The sequence below is a fragment of the Citrus sinensis genome, chromosome 3 (genome assembly GCF_022201045.2).
Source record: "Citrus sinensis cultivar Valencia sweet orange chromosome 3, DVS_A1.0, whole genome shotgun sequence".
In the NCBI taxonomy this organism is placed as follows: Eukaryota; Viridiplantae; Streptophyta; class Magnoliopsida; order Sapindales; family Rutaceae; genus Citrus; species Citrus sinensis.
Window position 1 is genome coordinate 50,122,837 of NC_068558.1, and position 21,162 is coordinate 50,143,998.

At 35.2% G+C, this 21,162-nt stretch overlaps 4 protein-coding genes across 10 annotated transcripts; all 4 read left to right on the plus strand.

Moving 5' to 3' along the window:
* Window positions 1-263: 263 nt before the first annotated feature.
* Window positions 264-3,348, plus strand: LOC127901367 (G-type lectin S-receptor-like serine/threonine-protein kinase SD2-2). The gene has a single exon (XM_052438514.1). It carries the CDS (start codon window positions 491-493, stop codon window positions 3,173-3,175), a length of 2,685 nt encoding a protein of 894 aa, XP_052294474.1. The 5' UTR covers window positions 264-490; the 3' UTR covers window positions 3,176-3,348.
* Window positions 3,349-4,544: 1,196 nt separating this feature from the next.
* LOC127901277 (protein DETOXIFICATION 34-like) lies at window positions 4,545-7,071 on the plus strand (the record flags this gene model as incomplete). Its single annotated transcript, XM_052438273.1, has 7 exons — window positions 4,545-4,991; window positions 5,249-5,874; window positions 5,965-6,021; window positions 6,111-6,349; window positions 6,438-6,556; window positions 6,658-6,744; window positions 6,855-7,071. Coding segments are annotated over 7 exons (1,650 nt in total), but the record flags the coding sequence as incomplete, so codon positions are not given.
* A 4,259-nt stretch (window positions 7,072-11,330) lies between these two features.
* Window positions 11,331-15,141, plus strand: LOC127898597 (AT-rich interactive domain-containing protein 1-like). 7 transcript variants are annotated; one of them, XM_052438415.1, is made up of 3 exons: window positions 11,331-11,552; window positions 12,008-13,248; window positions 13,800-15,141. In XM_052438415.1, exons 2-3 carry the CDS (start codon window positions 12,034-12,036, stop codon window positions 14,655-14,657), a joined length of 2,073 nt encoding a protein of 690 aa, XP_052294375.1. In that variant the 5' UTR covers window positions 11,331-11,552; window positions 12,008-12,033; the 3' UTR covers window positions 14,658-15,141. The 7 variants fall into 7 exon arrangements, with proteins under 7 accessions (XP_052294375.1, XP_052294378.1, XP_052294377.1 ...); XM_052438418.1 differs by having other exon boundaries at window positions 12,041-13,248; XM_052438417.1 differs by having other exon boundaries at window positions 11,331-11,505.
* A 3,237-nt stretch (window positions 15,142-18,378) lies between these two features.
* LOC102610351 (ubiquitin-conjugating enzyme E2 5) lies at window positions 18,379-20,685 on the plus strand. The gene is made up of 6 exons (XM_006491079.4): window positions 18,379-18,566; window positions 18,680-18,759; window positions 19,245-19,359; window positions 19,476-19,528; window positions 19,624-19,752; window positions 20,330-20,685. Exons 1-6 carry the CDS (start codon window positions 18,523-18,525, stop codon window positions 20,458-20,460), a joined length of 552 nt encoding a protein of 183 aa, XP_006491142.2. The 5' UTR covers window positions 18,379-18,522; the 3' UTR covers window positions 20,461-20,685.
* The last annotated feature ends 477 nt before the right edge of the window (window positions 20,686-21,162 follow it).

Here is a 21,162-nt window from a genome sequence, read left to right on the forward strand (position 1 = left end):
ACTTGTGTTATACGTACATACTTTGAGTAAAAAAAAAAATATAGATCACAACCCTATAATTAATTTCTTTTTAATAATAACTAACGGCAAATCCGATTAATTTAGGACAAAATCAAAGGGAAAGATTTGTTAACAAGCTACTTAAATTATTGACATTATAGTTTGAAGTTAGAAGGCCAATTTTGTAATTACAGTTTTAATTCCCGAAAACTTTGGTCTTTTAAAGTTGCGTCCGTGAACGGCAGCTTTTGCACGGTATCTACAAAATTCAACCGTCTCCGTCCTTCTCTCTCTCTCTCTCTCTCTCTCTCTCTTTCTATGCAGAATCAAGTATTGACTACTGCATACAAAAGTGAGTGAGTGCTTTCATCATCACACATCCTAAGATTCCATGTCACTTTGCGGGAAAAAATTTCACTTTCTTGCTAACCAAACAAGAAACTGAATGCCTTTTTCTTCAAATAAAAAAAAAAATCTGAAAAAAAATTGAATGAAATTAATGTCACGACGCACCTCCATATCATCACCTTCTTCTTCTTTCATGTCCGCGACATTTCTTGTTCTCTTTCTTCTTCTTATTACAGCCGTTCTTGTTACCCGAGTTGAATCAAAAGTTCAAATTAATCCAAGTTTTGAACTTGCTGTTTCGAAAAAGGAGGCAGCAGCAGCTGAACTGAGAAGAAGCAACACGAGATTGGAGGAAAAGGGCAGAGTTATTATCAAAGGAAACTCAACAATTATAAGCCAAAATCAGACATTCAGGCTGGGGTTCTTTGCAACAAATGGGGAGTCCAGCTGGTACCTGGGGATTTGGTACGCTTCAATTCCTACGCCTACTTATGTTTGGGTTGCTAATCGTGAAAAATCTGTCGCTGATGTAACACAATCCACATTACTAATCACTGAAAAGGGTAAACTAGCTATTAAAGATTCACAAAACTCCATCATTTGGCAAAGTACAAACACTGAGAAAGCAACTGATATGTATCTTTTAGAGACTGGTAATTTAGTTTTGCTATCATCAGCGGGTTCACTTGTGTGGCAAAGCTTTGATCACCCAACCGACACGTGGCTTCCTGGTATGAATATCTCAGTTGGTGGATCTATAACTTCTTGGAAAAGTTTATTTGATCCATCTCCTGGTTTTTACTCACTCAGGCTGAGTCCGACAGGGTATAATCAGATTGAGCTTGTGTATAACGGTACTATTGTCTATTGGTCTACTGGGAACTGGACTGGTAATGCATTTGTTAATGTTCCTGAAATGACGATCCCTTATATATACAAGTTCCATTTCTTGAATCCGTATACGTCCAAGGCATCGTTTGGGTACACTGAAAAGCCCCTGGATAACGGGCAAAAGCCACCATTGTCAAGGTTTCACGTCGATCCAAGTGGGCAGCTTAAGCAATATACTTGGTCGCAGCAGACTGACTATTGGAACATGTTTTGGTCACAGCCTGAGGATATTTGTAGAGTTCATGGCCTATGTGGTAATTTTGGTTTTTGTAAGAGCTCTTTGTTAAGGCCATGTATGTGTTTTGATGGGTTTAGGCCTGTTGATAGTTATGGTTGGAATTCTGGTGATTACTCTGGTGGGTGCAGCCGTGAAAGTAAGGTTTTGTGTGATCAGAGTGACTGGTTTGAGGAGGTTGGTGTTGTGGAGTTTATTGGAGCCGTTACCGAGTCATTTTCAGCTGGTAGGAGCATTTGTGAGAGGTCTTGTTTAGCTAATTGCTCTTGCATTGGGTTGTACCATGATGTGAGGACTAATTTGTGCAAGAATTTATATGGGGAACTCTTAAATTTGAGGAATTTGACCTCCGATAGCACGAATGAAGACATTTTGTATGTTAGGGCACCAAGGGGAGGAACAGAGAGGAAAAATATATCAACATTAATGGTTTTGGTTGCTGGCATTGTTGGTTCGATTGCAGCTTTGGTATTAGCAGCAGTGATGCTAATGATTTTGCGTAAGAAAAGAAAGAAGAGGAAGGATGTGGATGAAGAGGATGTTTTTCCAGTGCTGAATTTGAAGGTTTTTTCTTACAAAGAACTTCATACAGTGACAAGGGGTTTCTCAGAGAAACTTGGGCACGGTGGATTTGGGGCAGTTTTTCAAGGAGAGTTATCAGATTCCACTCTTGTTGCAGTAAAACGCCTTGAAAGGCCCGGCAGTGGAGAGAGAGAATTCAGGGCAGAAGTATGCACAATTGGGAACATTCAACATGTCAATCTGGTGAGACTTAGAGGTTTTTGCTCAGAAAATTCTCACAGACTTTTGGTCTATGATTATATGCGTAATGGTGCTTTGAGTCTGTATTTACGCAAAGATGGTCTTAATCTCAACTGGGATGTCAGATTTCGGATAGCTGTTGGTACAGCTAGGGGCATTGCATACTTACATGAGGAATGCAGAGATTGCATTATCCATTGTGATATCAAACCAGAAAACATTCTTTTGGATAGTGATTACACGGCCAAGGTATCAGATTTTGGACTAGCCAAGCTGATTGGTCGAGACTTTAGTCGAGTGTTGGCCACAATGAGGGGCACATGGGGCTATGTAGCCCCAGAATGGATATCCGGATTGGCAATTACCACAAAGGCTGACGTGTATAGCTATGGAATGACATTGTTAGAGTTAATTGGTGGCCGCAGAAATGTGGAAGCACCAGCTTCTGGACGCAATGCAAATATCGGTGGTGGAGGTGAGCATGGGGACAAGTGGTTTTTTCCTCCATGGGCAGCACAACAAATAATTGAGGGCAATGTGGCGGCAGTCGTGGATGATAGGCTTGGTGGTGCATATAAGGTTGAGGAGGCAGAGCGAGTTGCGTTGGTGGCAATTTGGTGCATTCAAGATAATGAGGAAATGAGGCCAACAATGGGAACGGTTGTGAAGATGTTGGAGGGAGTATTGGAGGTGACAGCACCTCCACCACCTAGACTGATTCAAGCACTTGTTTCTGGGGAGTCTTATCATGGGGTTAGGAAGGATTCCAGCAATGGTGTAGGCACTGGTGGTGACGGTTCTGGTGATATTGGAGAATCAAGGGGTGGTTCACACTCATCTTTTGGTAATGTCTCTTCCCCAATGAATGAGAATGCGAATGTTTCGATTGAAAAGTTTGCTGAAGAGACGGAGAAAGATAATTCCAGCTCAAGTCAGTAGTGTTTTTTAGGATGTTTTTCCCCAGGTTGAAACTTCACTAGAAATAGATCTGTTGTAGATTATCACGATGTAAACAGATTGACACCTATTTTGAAGTTTTACCTCTTTGGAACTTAAAATGGTTCCCAATTCTATGAGATTCAAAGGCTCAATCTTACGTGCATATTAATTTATGAGTGTATATGTTATATCCCTTTTATCTTTTAATTCTAATTTAGACCTGTTAAGTTTTATAAGACAGATAATTATTTTGTGGGTATGTGCATACTAATTAAAATCAGAATCATAAAATAGTATAATCACTGATCGCGAATGGCCCACATGGGCAACATCAATCAAAGCACTTAAGGTCCACGGCTCCAAATTCATGTGTGAAGCTTAAGTTGTGGTAGTACTGATTGCACGCCCATTATTACATCGACTTTTTGTGAAGTATTTAGTATTCAATCAAGAAGGTCAGATTATCGACATTCAACTTTTTATTTAGTCGTTTAAGTTCATGATAGGGTTGGGATCACGGACGCACTTCATAATCAAAATTTGACATTCCCCCATGATATGCCCCAGCCCCATCATCTCACCCACAAGCGCGTTCATGCTGCTGCTTCCTAACCTTTGTTCATCTAATCTTTTTCAACAACTCAATATAATGACAACCCATTGTCGGTCCATTTTATTTGAATTATAACGTGCTGTGATGTTAAATACATGCCATTTAACTAACCAATCCGTCTTTGGCCTTTATATTTCAGCCATCAATTAGGAATAACAACGTCTGGGGTCCTTTTTAACTTTTTTATAACTTTCAAGTGAGGACAGAGTTTAGGGAGCGCAATAGGGTGGGTTCTTAATGGAGTTTATTCATTTTTGTTGATAGGTTCCTAATATTTATGAAAATAACAGAAATACCCTTTCGTGTTTAGCTATGTACTATCTTTCCAACATTGTGAGCCGAGGTTAACTTAGGTAGGGATCTACTTAATATAAATGGACTAACTCTATCCTCATTTGAGAAAATTTAAGGCATTATTTCTAACTTCTAAGGAAGCAGGCTTCGAAACTGATATCATCAAATCACAATCTTGATATTTTCTTTTCTGAATCCCAAAGATAAACAACACGACAGTACGGTATTTGTAAATTGTGTAACACGAGACCCAGTCAACTTACCGTCCCTCGGCCCGTTTCAAACAGATGTGTTTCAACGGACACCCTCAATCATAGCTAGACATATAAATGGCCAATTACTTCTTCCACACACAAAAACTTTTCATGTAGAAATAAAAGAAAAATAGACTTACTAAAAAGGAAAAAAAAAAATCTTGTTGATTCAATCTGTATTCTTAAAACTTCGAAGATCAAACGTTAATTAAAAAAGGCTGCAATAAAACAACTGCAAAAAAGGTGCCATAAGAAAACTGCAAAAATTGCGACCCATTCAGAAACTGAGGCACTTACGGCAGGGGATGAACGTTCATCCTCTGCCTCAGAATCTCCAACATCAAAAAGCAAGCCAGTATTGATCGATGGCGTCTCCATTTTCGAGACTGCTGAATTGCATCATGCTCCCACCACATTAATTGAGTCCCGTGAAGAAGATTATCCTGCAATACAAAATTTCCGCGATGCAACGTACATATGCTGTGTTGAGTCTAGCAAGGTGTGGGGCATTGCAGGTCCTATTGCCTTCAACATCTTGTGCAATTATGGGATTAATTCATTTACCAATATCTTTGTTGGTCATATTGGAGATATTGAGCTATCTGCAGTCGCAATTTCGCTCTCTGTAATCGCAAACTTCTCATTTGGCTTCTTGGTTAGCTTCCCTTCATCTTTTTTTAATCCTTTGAATACTTTCAATATCCGCCAGTTTCAGGCTCTTTTTCTTTCACATTTTTATCTACAGGTTTTGAAACAAGAAATTAAATAATGTATAAATTGGTAATGCACAAATTCCTCTTCAACGTGATGGATGTCACAAAGATTTAAAGGATGTCTGCCGAGCAATTATTTAATATATGCTTACTATCTGAAAATGAGCCATTAATCCTGGCATGTTTGACAAAATTGCAGCTTGGCATGGCTAGTGCACTTGAGACTCTATGCGGACAGGCATTTGGAGCTGGGCAAGTAGAATTACTCGGCGTGTATATGCAACGCTCAATTTTAATCCTCTTTGTTACCTGCATATTCTTGTTACCACTTTACATATTCGCAACGCCAATATTGAAGCTCCTTGGCCAGAGAGATGATATTGCAGAATTTGCTGGGACATTTGCTATCCAAGTGATTCCTCAAATGTTTTCACTAGCCTTTAATTTCCCATCACAAAAGTTCTTACAGGCTCAAAGTAAGGTTGGTGTTCTAGCTTGGATTGGTCTCGCAGCTTTTGTCGTACACATTGGGATGCTTTATTTCTTCATTCATATGCTCAATTGGGGTACGGCTGGTGCTGCCGCAGCTTATAACATCTCAGCTTTGGGAATATCTATTGGTCAGATGATTTATGTGGTTCGTTATTGCAAAGATGGCTGGAAGGGATTATCTTGGTTGGCCTTTAAGGATATATGGGGCTTTGTCAGATTGTCTATAGCTTCAGCTATTATGCTTTGCTTGGAGATTTGGTATTTTATGACCATTATTGTTCTCACAGGACATCTTGAGGATCCGGTTATAGCGGTTGGTTCCCTTTCCATATGGTGAGAGCATTATTACTTTGTATAAGTGAAGCTTGAGGTTCAATTCTGACGATCTTGTAAGTTCAATTTTGTTTGATATTCCTGTTTCAGCATGAACATCAATGGCTGGGAAGGCATGTTATTTCTTGGAATCAATGCAGCTATTAGGTAACAAAGTTTTACTATTTCCTTCCGTGGGGATATTTCAGTATTGGTTATGGTCAATGAGGAAATAATGCTATCTCTGCTTGCTTCAGCGTACGAGTGTCTAATGAGCTAGGATCATCACATCCCAGAGCTGCAAAATACTCGGTCATTATAACAACCACTCAGTCACTCTTTATAGGGATATTTTGTGCAATTGTTATCTTGGTAACGAAAGATGACTTTTCAATTATATTCACAGACAGTGAAGAGATGAGAAAAGCCGTGGCTGACTTAGCCTCCCTTCTTGGCATAACCATGTTGCTAAACAGTGTTCAGCCAGTCATATCTGGTGAGATTTTAACAGAAGAAAATGCGCAAAACTAATAGTGTCACAAGAAGGCAGCCATCCTGAAATAACTATTTTATGATCATTGCAGGAGTTGCTGTAGGAGGAGGTTGGCAAGCCTTGGTTGCTTATATAAACTTGTTCTGTTATTATGTTGTTGGCCTCCCTTTTGGGTTTCTTCTTGGTTACAAGTTGAAGTTTGGAGTGCAGGTAAAGATTTTAATCCACTTATCCCCATTTCATCGCTTAGATTTGATCTCCAGTCTAGTAGCTTGCATTGCAAGAACAATGACATTTCATTCTTGTCGCAGGGAATTTGGATTGGAATGATTTGTGGGACTTTACTGCAGACATTAATCCTTTTGTACATAGTTTATAAAACAAATTGGAACAAGGAGGTACGTACTAGCAGCATATTACTATTAGAATATTTATTATAAATTCATGGTCTTTCCTCTTATTATTTTTCAACTTTATTTTATTTTACCACGGAAATCAAATTTTCCAGGTTGAACAAGCATCCGAACGGATGCGGAAGTGGGGAGCTGGGCAAGACAGAAGATCTGACTCTGATACAACATAACACTTGCTCATCTAGAAAAATTTTGACTTGAAAGCAAATTAAATGTGTATTAGTTAGTTCACTCTTGAAGCTACCTAGAAGTACTGAACCCGATAGTGAGGAATTCAATCGGAATATATATTGTTTAATTTGCTTATCTTAATCACATTCTTGTCTTGTCGAGAATTGACGATAACATGTTCCTGGGAGGACATGCAAGCAACAACCATTTTAAAAAATGGGTCTATTTTTAACACAAAGGGCAATAACATGGTCATTGGCTCAAACTCGGATAAATGTAACCTATGATTTCCCTTGTTTTGACTTATGTGTTTGATTGTTTTGCGCCAAAAAAAGGAAAAATAAAAACTTCACCATCACCACTCACCAACCAATGATATCTATTTTATAATCGTCAAAGATTTCAGCAGCTTGCTGCCCATGTCCAGTTTTTCCAGTTAAAATGAATCCACAAGGCTAAAATGTCGTTCGTCCGTTCGTGATTCTCAGCTTTAAAGGATGTTTCTCTGTTATACGCGCTTACTGACATATACTTGCTTCCCAGCCCTCCCTTGTCAACACAGGTGATGGGCCCTCATACTTTTCCTTTTTAAACGTTACATACAAAATATCACATTCTTGTTAACTTATTTACCAATTAAGTGCACAACAATATAACAAGAGAAAGAGAGAGAGTAAATAAGAGGCACAATATTTATAGACAAATTTTATTTAATTTCAAGTATCTACAAATAAGGAGATGAGTTCTCTTTTTACAGTCTTAAATGAAATAAATAATTAGTAAATAAATATATCACTAGTCATGAGTTTTTATGAGATAGTGGGAGTAAATAATAAGAGATGAAGAGTTGTGTTTTAAGTGTATTTTGGTTGCAAGGAAGACGGATAAAAATCTCACCAAAACAATGAATTTATTTTAGAAGTTCAGGGCACCTTACTAAAATGTGTCGTAAGGGGGGTTGTTTTAAGCTTGAAGGGAGGTGACAAAGAAGAAGGGTGCTTGGAATGGGTAATGGCAAGAATTCTAAAATGGTGCGAGTTGGTTTGAGATAGCACATGCAGACCTACAAAATAGCCAAGGGAGGTTAGAGCCTTAAAGGTGGAGCCGGCAGTGGCCGACGACCACACTCCAATGCTCACGTCAGCTACTTGAACTTTCATAGAGGTGAGAGCTTGCAAGCTCTCTAAAATGAATGTTGAAGGTTGAAGAAGACCCAAGCCCCTTCTTTCGTGTGTTTTGTGATGATTATCAGAGAAGATGAGTGTGAAAGAGAATGAGAGAGATTGAATATTTTTTTGCCTTTATATAGTACAACCTAAGTACCTTGCCACGTGGCATATATTTTAGTGGTGATTTTTTTGTCTTTTCTGAAATTCTCACATCCTTTTATCATCATGACAGTTTTTTGAGCCGTTAGGAGCATACTTGGAGGGCAAGGAGACGGTTTTTATTGTTTTGTGTACGTGGTGTACACTGCAGGTGGTCCAAGGTTCTTTTTATAGGGATTGTCTAAACAGTAGTTGACGTGACAGTTAAGGATCATTGTCCTTTGTGCGTTGTTTTTTGTTGTTTGTAGATATTACAATTGACTGTCTCCTCTTTTCTAACAAAATATTCTTGATTTGATTTCATCAAATCAAATATTTTATTGAGACATCACGTGTGATGGTCACTTTTAGATATTTCCTTCAATTCCTTGACTCTGTTGTGGCATACCCTGCGTATTAGTTTATCTGGAGAGTACACTCGGTATAGGTCGGGCACCCTAAGAGGTTAGTTTATAGCCATTAAAACCTCTTTATCGGCACGTGACACTTTATTTTTACCTCTCTTATTTATTCCCCAAACAAGTTGTTTAAGGGAAGAGATAATTATAATTATTTTATAACATTTTTAATATTTATCTAATTTTATCATTTCAAAATTATTTTCCCTATCTAATTTTTTCATAATTACAATATTGCCCCATAAATTATATTAATTCGACATTACATCTAATAATTGGCGTGTAATTTTCTTTTATCTATGTATTGTTTATAACCAAAAAAGAAAAAAAAAATGTAGTCCACCTCATATCAAGGTCTCGATGAAGAAAAACTATAATCACATATTAAGGAGCAAAATTTAAAAACAAAGCCACTATTTATAAAGAAGTTATTTCAAGTGTTTTTAAAAACGGGGTGATAAAAGAGAGGAGTGAGTAACTCTTATTCTTGAATATAAAAAACTGAACATGTAAACATGGCTGGTAAATCAAACTAGTTTTCCAAAAAAATGACAACGTTAGAGACTTAGGAAGCTTTATAAAGTCACGAGCTGCTCACATTGCTTATAATAGAAAACTGACTTCTCGAAACGACACGTTGCTCGTGCGTTTTGGTCAGTAACTGTCTTAAGTAACTCATGCGAGGAGGCATGTGCTGAGGCAGGTTCTAGAAATAAACCTGTTATTGAAACCAGGTAAATAAGCTAAGCTTTGAGAACTTTTTTCGCGTGTGGTTCTAGAGCCGTGTAGAAATAAATTTAAGAGAGAGAAAGCATCATCTTGTTCTCTATATTTTCTTGTATAAGGCTCTGTAATTGACTCCATTGTTAAATCAATAAAGCTCATCTAAAAGCTTCTCTCATGGACGTAGGCTAAGCATTCTTGCTCAACTGAACCACGTTAAATCTTTGGTATTTTTTGTGTGGTTCTTGGTTCATGTTCTTTAATGTTTCTTCATTGATTCTTGTTGCTTTATTGTTTTGTGATTTGCTATGTTCAGTCTTGTGTTTGTGCAACTTGAATTGATTTGATTAAAGAGATCTTGGGCAGTGATCAATTTTGTTAGTTTAAGAACAAACTAATTGCTACAAAACATAATAATATATTTCATATATTAATGTCAAGGATAAAATACAAAATAAAAGTGTATTAAAATTATCATTAAATTTACCACTCGTGACTCAACAACTTAACATTTAGATGATTAACAATTAATGAGATGATTTTATTCAAAGTTATGATGATAATGAGCCTACAATCAGTTAAGATAAATAACTTAATATTTTAATTAAAATAAATGTCATTTTATGAAATCACGGCATCAGTACTATAATTAAACATAAATAAGGTAAATAAAACATAAGACTTATAAATTTAATATAAAATTATTAAATTAATATTAACTGTAAAATCAAAAATAAATTTTAAAAATGGAACATAATGATAAGGATAAAACTTGTTTTTTTATTTTGCATTTATATTGATCAATGATAAGGATGAAATTTATTCTCAAAATTAAATTTTGAAAAAAATTATTATTTTAACATCTTGCAAAGTGATTATAAGATGGGGTGATTATGCATCTTCTACACTTCCTCAACAACCACTCCTAAAGGTCTATAAGTACAATTATGGAGTAGATTTTAAAACACCATGAAATATGCATAAGACTCAAAATTAAATCTAATTTTATTGAAATATTATTTATGTGTCCAATAATATTATAATATCTTTTTATTTTGTTTTGCTTTAATCCTTACCAAGATAAATAATTTTGCTTAATTGACTTGTGTAGAAAACAAACTTATTCAACTTGTTTTCAACACAATTTTTTTTAATTAATGAATGATTTTTCTTTATTCAATTAAAGGAAATGAATAAACTACTTTCACTAAGATTATGTAGAAACCATATTAAATGTTTAATAATTAATAATTTTATAGTAATTTACTTATTTTACCTTCCAAGTAATTTACAAAATTTACATTTATCATGACATTGATGCAATAATTTTAATTATGACATTATAGAATTTTCCTTAAAATAAAATAATAATATGACTGAATTAAGAAAATTAAACAAGACAATATCAAATTAAAATAAGAAAACTCAAATAAATTCAATTATTATATTTGGACTCAGAAAACTTGTCCTTCATTATAATAGTTTAAACAAATAATCTATGTCTTTGGTATTATTCATATTAAAATATAAATAAAAATTTTTATACAAATTATTATGATATAACATGATAGGTTGAATAAATGTAAAAACGTAATAAGAATAAATCGTGTTGATATACCTCGATGGTTTGTACAAACTTACAACTTTAGTATTACTCAAATAATTTTAATTTTTTTTTCAAAAAACCATTAAAACAGAAGAAAAAAAAAAGAAAAAAGAAAAATCTATGGATGGGTGACAGGGCTTATGATTCTCAAAAAACAATAAAGTAGATAATATAAATATATTAAATTGTAAAAATATCCTTTTTATTCAATTAGAGAAAATCCACAATCTAAACTCAAATCCAAACCTAAACCCAAACCCCTAGTCAATAATTAACCAAGGTTAGCTAATCAGGAAGAGATGTATTTATAAATAAATGAAGAGGGCTGTTGTAGAGAATAGAGCCACTCCTACAAACAAAAGTTACAAAACCCTAGAGCATAAGTTTCACCCAAATCTCCACTTGGTTTTTTTATTACACTTGGCTTGGAGGGAGGGCTTAAAAAAGCAAGTGGAGAAATTTGTGGGGACAGGAAAGAGAAAAAGCCAAAGTCCAAGGAGGTCACTGAACATTGAACAAGGTGTGTCATTCATCGATTCAAAATGCATTTGCCTTGAATACGAGCTGGTAATGCTTCTTTTTGTCCTTTTTCTATCTTTCATTTGCAAAATTCTAACAATGTCAACAAACAGATACGCAAAATCAAAATAAAATCATCTGAATCTGTTTAAAATAATTGAAATATAGAGTCGAGTCGAAGTCCAGTCGAGTGCTCTCTCTTTCTCGCTCTAAGAGTAAACGAGTAAGAGAGAGAGAGCGCGGGACCTAATAAAACTTTCATGGGTTCTTCAACTTCAAAACCCTAGATCATTTTTTTCCCGCCAAAACACTGTCATTAATTGGTACTTATTCTTGACCCAAAGTAATGCTTAAATCTCTGCATTACCACTTCGTTCTTTTTTTTTTTTTTAATTGGATATATAAAATATTATTTTTTTATATTATTGTTTAGTTTCTTTGATATTTTAGTTTCTTTGATGTGAATCGATAAGGTTACGAACTAGAACCATTTCTTCTTTTAGGGTTTTGACCTCGAAATCCAAAATCCATGGCAGGGTGGTCGATGGTAGCTGATGGGTCTGTTGTAGATTGCGTCAAATCTTCAAAGCAGAAGAATATCGAATCGAACGGGTCTCGGGTCGATCTTGAACCACCTTTAAAAGAATCTGGACCAAAATCTGAGAAGTTTCAATGCTATTTCGACCGATTTCTTCGAGTTTTTCTGGAAGAGATCTGTCCCCAAGACATCTATCGGCTTCTACCTCCAATGCTTGGAGATGGGCAACCTGTTGACTTGTTTAACCTGTTTTTAGTTGTGAGAGAGAAAGGCGGATATGGCAGTGTTACAGAAAATGGGTTGTGGGATTTAGTGGCTAAAGAGTCTGGCCTGGATTCAAGTTTCTCATCATCTGTAAAATTAGTTTACGTCAAGTATTTGGATGCTCTAGAGAGATGGTTAGAGAGAGTTTTTGTTGACGATAACAAGAGCACCGAGAGTAAATTGAGTGATAGTGGCTTAAGTTTGAGTGGGCGTTTGATGGAGTTAGGAGCAGAGCTTAAATTTTTTTTGTCAGATTCAAAAAAGAGAGATGGGGCGCACCCAGATTTTGAAAATGTGAATTCTGAGTTGAATTTTGTAAATGATGTCAATGTCTGTAAAAATGAGGTTATTGTGGTGGAGTCTAGTGGGAGTGAGAAAAGTGTTCATGATGATAAATCTATGCACATTGATTCGACTGTAAGGTTTTCAGAAATTGCAAAATGCTGTGATGATGGGGAGGTGAAGAGTACAGTTGTAGACTTAGAAGTGGACAAGAATGGCTCTGATGCAGAGGATGATTCACACTTGGATGATGTTAGTGTCTCAAAATGTGTTGTGAATTCACTGGATCTCAAAGGAGTGTGTCATGATGAGCAGCTGAAGAATGCACGGGTGGTGGAAACTAATGGAGGCAAAAAACCTGCAGAATTTGTTATGATAGTGGATTTGAGTGTTCAGGAAAAGAAAGGGAGTTTAAGTCATAAAGAGAAAAAGGCAGAGAGCTCTAGCCATAAGAGGAACCAGGACTCTACATGGAAAATGTTGAGTTGGGTTACTGGGATTGCCAAAGATCCATGTGATTCTGTAGTTGGATCATTACCTGAAAAATCAAAATGGAAGTCTTATGGAAATGACAAGTTATGGAAGCAGGTTTTATCTTATCGAGAATCAGTTTTCTTAAAAAGACATGTTGATTCAAGCAGTGAACAATCTATTGGGCAGGTATTCGTCTGCTACAAAATTTTGCCTAATATTAATGTTGAAGTCAATTGACAGCTATTATAGGGTTATATTCTCATGTGTGGGTAGACACCCCATGTTTCTTTGATTTTCTTTTTCTGCTAGAATGCTTGCATTAGGCACGCCACATCATCTTCTTATGTTACATAATAAACTGTACCTTAGAAAAGAAAATCTTGGTCATTAAGCATGAAAATTTTATAAACTTGCCATTTCTTTTTGGGTGCCAACTGAAGTGTAGATAATACAAAATGAGATGTGTACAGATAAGTCTAGATACAGATTCTGCTTTGTGCAATAAAACTGTTAACAGTATGTAGTTGGTTTTGGTTTACATGATGAATTTTTTTGACTCAATTATTTTGGCCATTAATTCATGTTTATCTCAAATATTTCTCCCATCATGTATTGAATGCTCTGATTCGTCACTGTGAATTGTATTATGTGTTGAATGGTCTCATTTTTCATTCAACATGTTGAATGAATATATTTCCGTTTGTAGACATGAGTTATATGAGATTTCCATGTTTTAGAAAAATCAGAAGATGCACCCGTGCATGTATGATGATCATATTGGAACCAGTTATAATCTTAGAGAGAGGTTAAGCTGCAGCAAGAAGACATATCAAGCAGGGACTACTTCAAATTTATCATCTGCGGGTGCCCAAAATGACTCGTGCAGGGGAGAGACGGAAAACCATGATGACAAAGAATTGCTTGAAACCACTGGTTCCACAACTCCAAATTCAGTGTTTGACTATGTTGTCAAAAAGCAAATTCCTGTTGGGCCAGCCTTTCAAGCTGAAGTACCAGGATGGACTGGTGTGCCTTCTGAAAGTGACTTTAAGTGGTTGGGGACCCAAATTTGGCCACTGCAAAAGGCAGAGCGCAAATTTTTTATTGAAAGGGATCCTATTGGAAAGGGAAGACAAGATTCATGTGGTTGCCAGGTCCGAGGTTCTGTTGAATGTGTTAGATTTCACATTGCTGAGAAAAGGTACAGACTGAAACTTGAAGTGGGTTCAGCCTTCTACGACTGGAAATTTGATAAGATGGGTGAAGAGGTCATGCTTTCTTGGACTGATGAAGACCAGAAGAATTTCAAGAATATAGTGAGATCGAACCCTCCATCCCTTGAGAAGCGTTTCTGGGACCAGATATTCAAGTTTTTTCCATCCAAAAGCAGGGAGGAACTGGTGAGCTACTACTTTAATGTTTTCCTTTTGCAACGCAGAGCACACCAGAATAGGTATTTTCCATGTGACGTCGACAGTGATGATGATTGTGAATCAGAATTTGGATCTGTAGCTCACAGTTATGGGTATGAAATTATGAAGTCGGCAAGTTCCATCTTTCATTCCCCAAACAAGAAGCATAAAATGTCCAGATAGTATTTGAGTGCTGAAGAAAATGAAAGCATTTTGATAAGAAATGTAAAGAGTTTCAGATTTTGTTCTTTTTTGCTGTTTCAGACAGTTGAATGTTGGTAATATCAGCAGGCAGTTCTGTGAGTCAGGGAGATAAGTGGGCGTTGAAAGTGATTAAATTTTGTCAACTATGAGTAATGTTGAAGGCTTTAAACACTTGACAACTACGGTGGTGGAAGCAGCTAATTGTAAGCTCAATCAACTTCCTTACTGTTAAAGTGCTTTTGGCGGATGGGTCTTCAGTTTTCAGATACAGATCTTGTTCATTAATTGTACCTTCTCTCTGCATACTCGAATCCTTGTCTGTTTTCCAAAGGGTCACTAAAATGAAAATAGTGAGAGGCCAATAGGTATAGTCGTAGTATTCTAGAATTCAAACGTAGTACATCGAAATGACTTGCTATTGTGAGTTTTTACTTTTGATCCAGGAAGGGAAACTGTTGTTTTACTTTTGCCTAAAGCATTGTGTCCAATGGTCACCTGTCTGCTTACTGTTTTGCAAACAATTAAAACTTTAGGATGATGATATCTTATGACAGGGCAAAATTATATTGCAACTGTGGTATGGTACTACAGTTGCTTTTAGCCGTTGGATCTACAGTTGTATAGTTACATTAATTGGATCTAATGACTGAAAGCAACTGTGATACCATACCATAGTTGCAACATAGCTGGACCCCTTATGATAATATGAAAAGTTGAAAATGAGTAATGCTTTTTACAACCATTTAATATCCTTATAAAATCTCATTTTTTAACCAAAGTTGTATGGTTAGAATAAATTACATAAAAGGATTATCATGAATTGAATTAAACACTTTTATAAAAATTATGAACCCTAACTATTTATAAATTTATAATATAATCGATTTCTTCTTTTTTTGGATGAAATCAAAATAATTTTGAATCAATAAAGAGATGAATCACCTGATAATAAGATTATTATTTTTTTTTTTGAAAAAAAAAGAACGTTTGTGATTTAGTTACTTCAGTCTAGATAATAACAGAATTAATTAAAACTCTATTGTAATTTTTTTATTCTTTTTTGTAATTTCTGTCAAAGAAAGAATTACAAATATAAAAAAGAGTGTTTCGTAAAAGTTTTTAAGGGGGTGGTGGAAGCGCAACCCTATGAAAATCTATACATTCATTTTGTGAACATGAATTTGGGGCCTGAGAGGGAATAACAAAGAGGCCCCCAAAGTGACCAAAGACATCTTATTTGAGATTTCGGATTTCATATTGTTACTCTAAATAATATCTTGACAGCGTCATCAAATATACTTGGAACATCTAGGGATGGCAATTGTACCCGCAAATCCGTAAACCCGCCCAAACCCACCCGACAAAACCCGCCCGTTGCGGGTAATTTTACCCGTTGCGGGCGGGTTTAGTATTATAAATTAAAACCCGCACATGGATGCGGGTGGGTTTGGTATTAACCTTATACCCGGTGGATACCCGCATGGATATCCACCAAACCCGCAATATTTTTTCCAAATATTTTTAATTTAATTTTAATATAAAAATGTATAAAGAAAATAATGTCATTAATCAAATTACCAAATAGCCAAAGACTCAAAGTTGTATATGTGTGTATGTGACCCATCTCCTATTCTAAAGTCATAACCTAAAGAAAATTAAAGGCATTTCCCTTCGAATTAGTATTTGAAAATATTAATCTTAATTATTATTATAGGCATTGTGTTGGATGTGTGCTTATGGTGGTGAATGAAATGAATATCTTCTCTTGGAGCTTGTTTTAAATGATAATATGAAATGTAATTATTATTTTTAGATACTAGTTTATGTTTTTTAAATAGATTTGTATAATTTATACTTAAATTTGAGAATTTGTGTTGAATTGATGTGGAAATTTTAATTTTTCATTTACATTGTTTAAATATAAAATTGAGTATGTCATATGAAATTTGAGGTTATTATTATAAATTTATATATTAAACATTTGTGATTTTAAATACGGAAACCCGCAAAAAATCCGCCGGATACCATTGCGGGTTTGGTAATTGTTAAAACCCGCTGCGGGTGGGTTTTTTTAAAAAAATTAGAACCCGCTGCGGGTTGCGGGTGGGTTTGGTAATTCAAATTTTGTGCGGGTTTGGGTTTGGTAATGGCAAACCCGCTGCGGGCGGTGCCCATTGCCATCCCTAGGAACATCCCATTGCCACTATTCTTCTGAAAGGCAGGCGGGGTAAAGCAAAACTTGCCCTTTCTTCTTCTTCTTCTTTTTTTTTTCTTTTTCAGCGGTTGAAAATGCATTTGGCCTCTGATTGACAGATAAAAGGAAAAAGGACTGGTGAATTTCTCCTAGAGGTGGGCACGGTTCGGTTCGGTTCGAAATTAAGTAGAACCGATTTAAATCGGTTATTTTATGAAAAGAACCGAATAAGAACCGAACTCAATAAGAACCGAACTCAAACGGTTCTTTTCGGATCGGTTCGGTTCGGTTCGGTTTTTTTGGTTCTGGGCCTATTGGGCCTATTTTTAATTTTTAATTTTTTAGCCCATTGGGCCTCATGAATGTAATAATTTTTTTCAACAATTAATTTTTCCTAATTTTATTACAAATATTAACAATAAATACAAAGTATTCAAAACACATTTTATCACTAATATCTTACTAACTATTAATAAGATACTCCCAAAATATGAAATATTAAAATTTCAAAATACATAACCAAACTCCAATACTCCATCTATATAAACATAATCATAATATTATAAAGAGAAATAACACATGTTTGATTTGAATAAAATCATGTTTGATTTGAATAAAATCATGTCTGATTTGAATAAAATTATTAACACATGTTTGATTTGAATAAAATCAAAAAATAATTCGGTTTTTCGGTTCGGTTTTTCGGTTCAGTTAAGTGAACCGAATACCGAACCGACATTTCGGTTTTTTTTACAAACGGTATATTCGGTTTTTTAAAAAAATAAAAACCGAACCAAATTAAAAAAAACCGTCGGTTCGGTTCGGTTTTTTTAACACTACGGTTTTTTTGCCCACCCCTAATTTCTCCTCTATTGAAAGATCCATTATCTATGACGAAGGAAAGAATGTGCTAAATTGTACCATTAGTTGCACATATTCGTAAGTTATTTTTTTTTATAAAATGTGAATGGAGTAAAAAAAAGTTTCTCTGTAAGGGTTATTTATTTGAATATGTATTTTATAAAATTTAATATAATAATATAAGTCTCAGCTATGTATATATGATTATAAATATTAATATAATATTTATTATAATAATAATTATAAATATTTGTATAATATAATAATCTAATATATAATTAATATTAAAAAAAAAGTTGCACATAGGAATCCCACACTCGCTTTGCTAAGGGCAATTGTCAGTTACCCATTAAATGCTTGGGCAACTAACATAGTTGCAATAGTTGCAAATTTCAATTGGGCAAAGTTAGACATGGAATGGGCTATGTATCTAACTAGAAAAATCATTAGATTAGAGGAATCTTGGGATAAATAATTCGTTGGAGGACCATGTTGAAAATTGAAATATTCAGTAATATAAAAAGAGAGGGAATCTGGCAAATGTAGACGCCTGGAAGGCATGCAACTGATAATATTAAATTATTCAGGACCCTCGTTGAAATTGTACCTGCCAATGCCACTGTTATTGCAATAGCATTTTTTAGTTGTTATCATTATCTCCGTGTTTCACTCATTCATGTCTCAAACCATTTTTGCTTCAAGCAAGCTGACTCTTCTTTATCTCAGTATCTCTCTCCAGTGATAAAGAAGAAGATAAGAGCCCAAGAAAACCCAAAAGAGAAAAAAAAAATGTCTTCACCAAGCAAACGTCGAGAGATGGACTTGATGAAGCTGTTAGTAATCATTTATCAATCTTTTTCAATTATATTCATTTTCCTTGGTTGAAAGCTTTTTCTGATTTTTTTTTTTTTGCTTTTTTTTTCTTTGGTGGGGTTTGTTTGAATAGGATGATGAGCGATTACAAAGTGGAGATGATCAATGATGGCATTCAGGAGTTCTATGTACATTTTCAGGGACCTAATGAAAGTAAATTCTTTAATACCCGCTTATTTATCTTTATTTTGTAATTTTTTCACTTTTTTAGTTGTTTTTTGTATTTTTTTGAGCTAGTTATGAAATTAACTTCATTGAGTTTGCGCGACGTATTTCGGCTTTCTTTCTTGATTTAGCTATGTTGACCATCTGTTGATGACTGTCTTTCCTGAGCTTGTATAATTAGAGAATACAGATGCTTTTTAATAACTAGATTCCATAGTCTTATGCAATTTTTATATTTTTCAAATTTGTATACTTTCCAATTGGCATAGTGTTTGAGTTTGTTCTTGATTACCAATTTTTAATTTCCTTCAGTATCAACCATTTCTGCCCTGCAAGTATTATTGAGTAATTGGCTACCTGAGTGCTTAGAAAAAATGTAGATTTACTGTTTCTGATAGTTCTCAATGGTTTTAATATTAATCTTGTTGTTGCTTTCTAATAGATTTTTTATTATTAATTTTTGAAAATGGCAGGTCCTTATCATGGAGGTGTATGGAGGATAAGAGTTGAGCTGCCAGATGCTTATCCATATAAATCTCCCTCGATAGGCTTTGTCAATAAGATCTACCATCCGAACATTGATGAGATGTGGGTAATTGAATACTTAAAATTCTCTTATTTTCCATATCAGTAGTTCATTGCATTTATTTGCTTAGTGAGGATCGTTTGTGAGTTTTAAGCATCTTGTTGTTCTCTAATTTCAGGTCAGGCTCAGTTTGTTTGGATGTTATTAACCAGACCTGGAGCCCCATGTTTGGTAATGATGTTTATTAGTTGAGATAATAGGAAAGCAGCTTTCCAATTGTGTTTAGAGCCATTTCTTACAAAAAAAAAAACACCTTTTTGTTCCAGACCTAGTGAATGTGTTTGAAGTATTCCTGCCACAGCTTCTTCTTTATCCCAACCCATCAGACCCATTGAATGGTGAAGCTGCAGCACTGCTGATGCGTGATCGAGCTGCTTATGAACAAAGAGTTAAAGGTATTGAACACTTTCTTTATCATTCCTTGCAATGGCAATAAGCATGCACCTTAACTGAAAATTTGTTTCCACCGGTGCTTGCTAATTTTTCAATCTCTTTGCTGGTCTCCTTTCATTTCCTTCTTGCTGGATTTCATGTGCTGTAAATTTGATGTAAAATTTTCTTTCAATCATTATGTTTCTTGGGAACATTGGAAGTTTGACCTGGAACAGCTAATCTGCTTGAGATGATATTTTTGAGTTGTGTGTTTCATTCTCTGAATTAGTTGTGTGCTATGAAGGAACTAAGGGACTACCTGCATTTATTAAGAATGAAACACCGTTGGACTTCGGAAATCTTGTTTCACCATCTGTAAATGTTATACATGGATGAAGCTTCTCTATGATGGATAAAAAGAATACTATATTTAAGCTTTATGGATAGGGCTCGATCTCTTGAGTCAATTTCTATATTGTTGTGGATCCATCTGTGAGATATGTTTTCTCCACTAGATGAAAACTCATCTAGCATGAAGGTGGTATAGTTTATTAATGCCTCATTGATACATTGTTTTGCTGTTGCAATTGTTTGTTCCAGAGTATAGAGAGAAATATGCCAAGGCAGAAGACATAGAAGCTGCCCCAGATGAAAACTCCAGTGACGAGGAGATGAGTGAAGATGAATACAATTCTAGTGATGATGCAATGGCTGGGAAAGCTGACCCGTAGCTGTTCATCTTGGGTTCTCAACAATTGTTATGTTGTATATCATGTTGCTAATTTCGTTTGCAATCTCAACTTGCATATAAAAAATAAAATTATAGAGCGGAATGAAACTCCAACCCATTGCTGTAGATGTTTGCTGGTAATGTTAAATTTCTCACTTTTATCGATGTAGATACTAAATAATTCACGATTATATTTTAGCACTGAGCTACATGTTACATTCGCAAACGAGGTGGTATCCTTTTCGTTCGTTTCGATAGGAGTTGCGGACCTATTTGAAAAACTATGCTCTTAACTAAGAAATTATGAAAATTAGGGACCCGGATGTTATTTGCCGCACTCTCTAGAAAATTGTAAACCTTTTTATGGAAGCAGGTTCCACTTAACACGGTGAAAGCCTGAAAGGACTGACAGTTGTTATAAGCACATATCAATTGATTAATCATCAACAGTCAATCCAGGAATAATTTGCGAATTCGAATTCCATTACTATGGGTCTGTATGTCACAGTTTTGAATTACCAAAATTTTGCATGGAATTTCAAAGCATGGAAGGAATTCTAACAAGCGAACAAAATATTGAAAGATGGTGGCGGGCAAAGTTCTTGAGAGCTACAAAAAACTTATATTACATTGTTATTGTTTGGTTTAAGTCATTAGACTAATCAAATTCAAATGTAGGCAGAGGCTCAAAGAAATAATGACG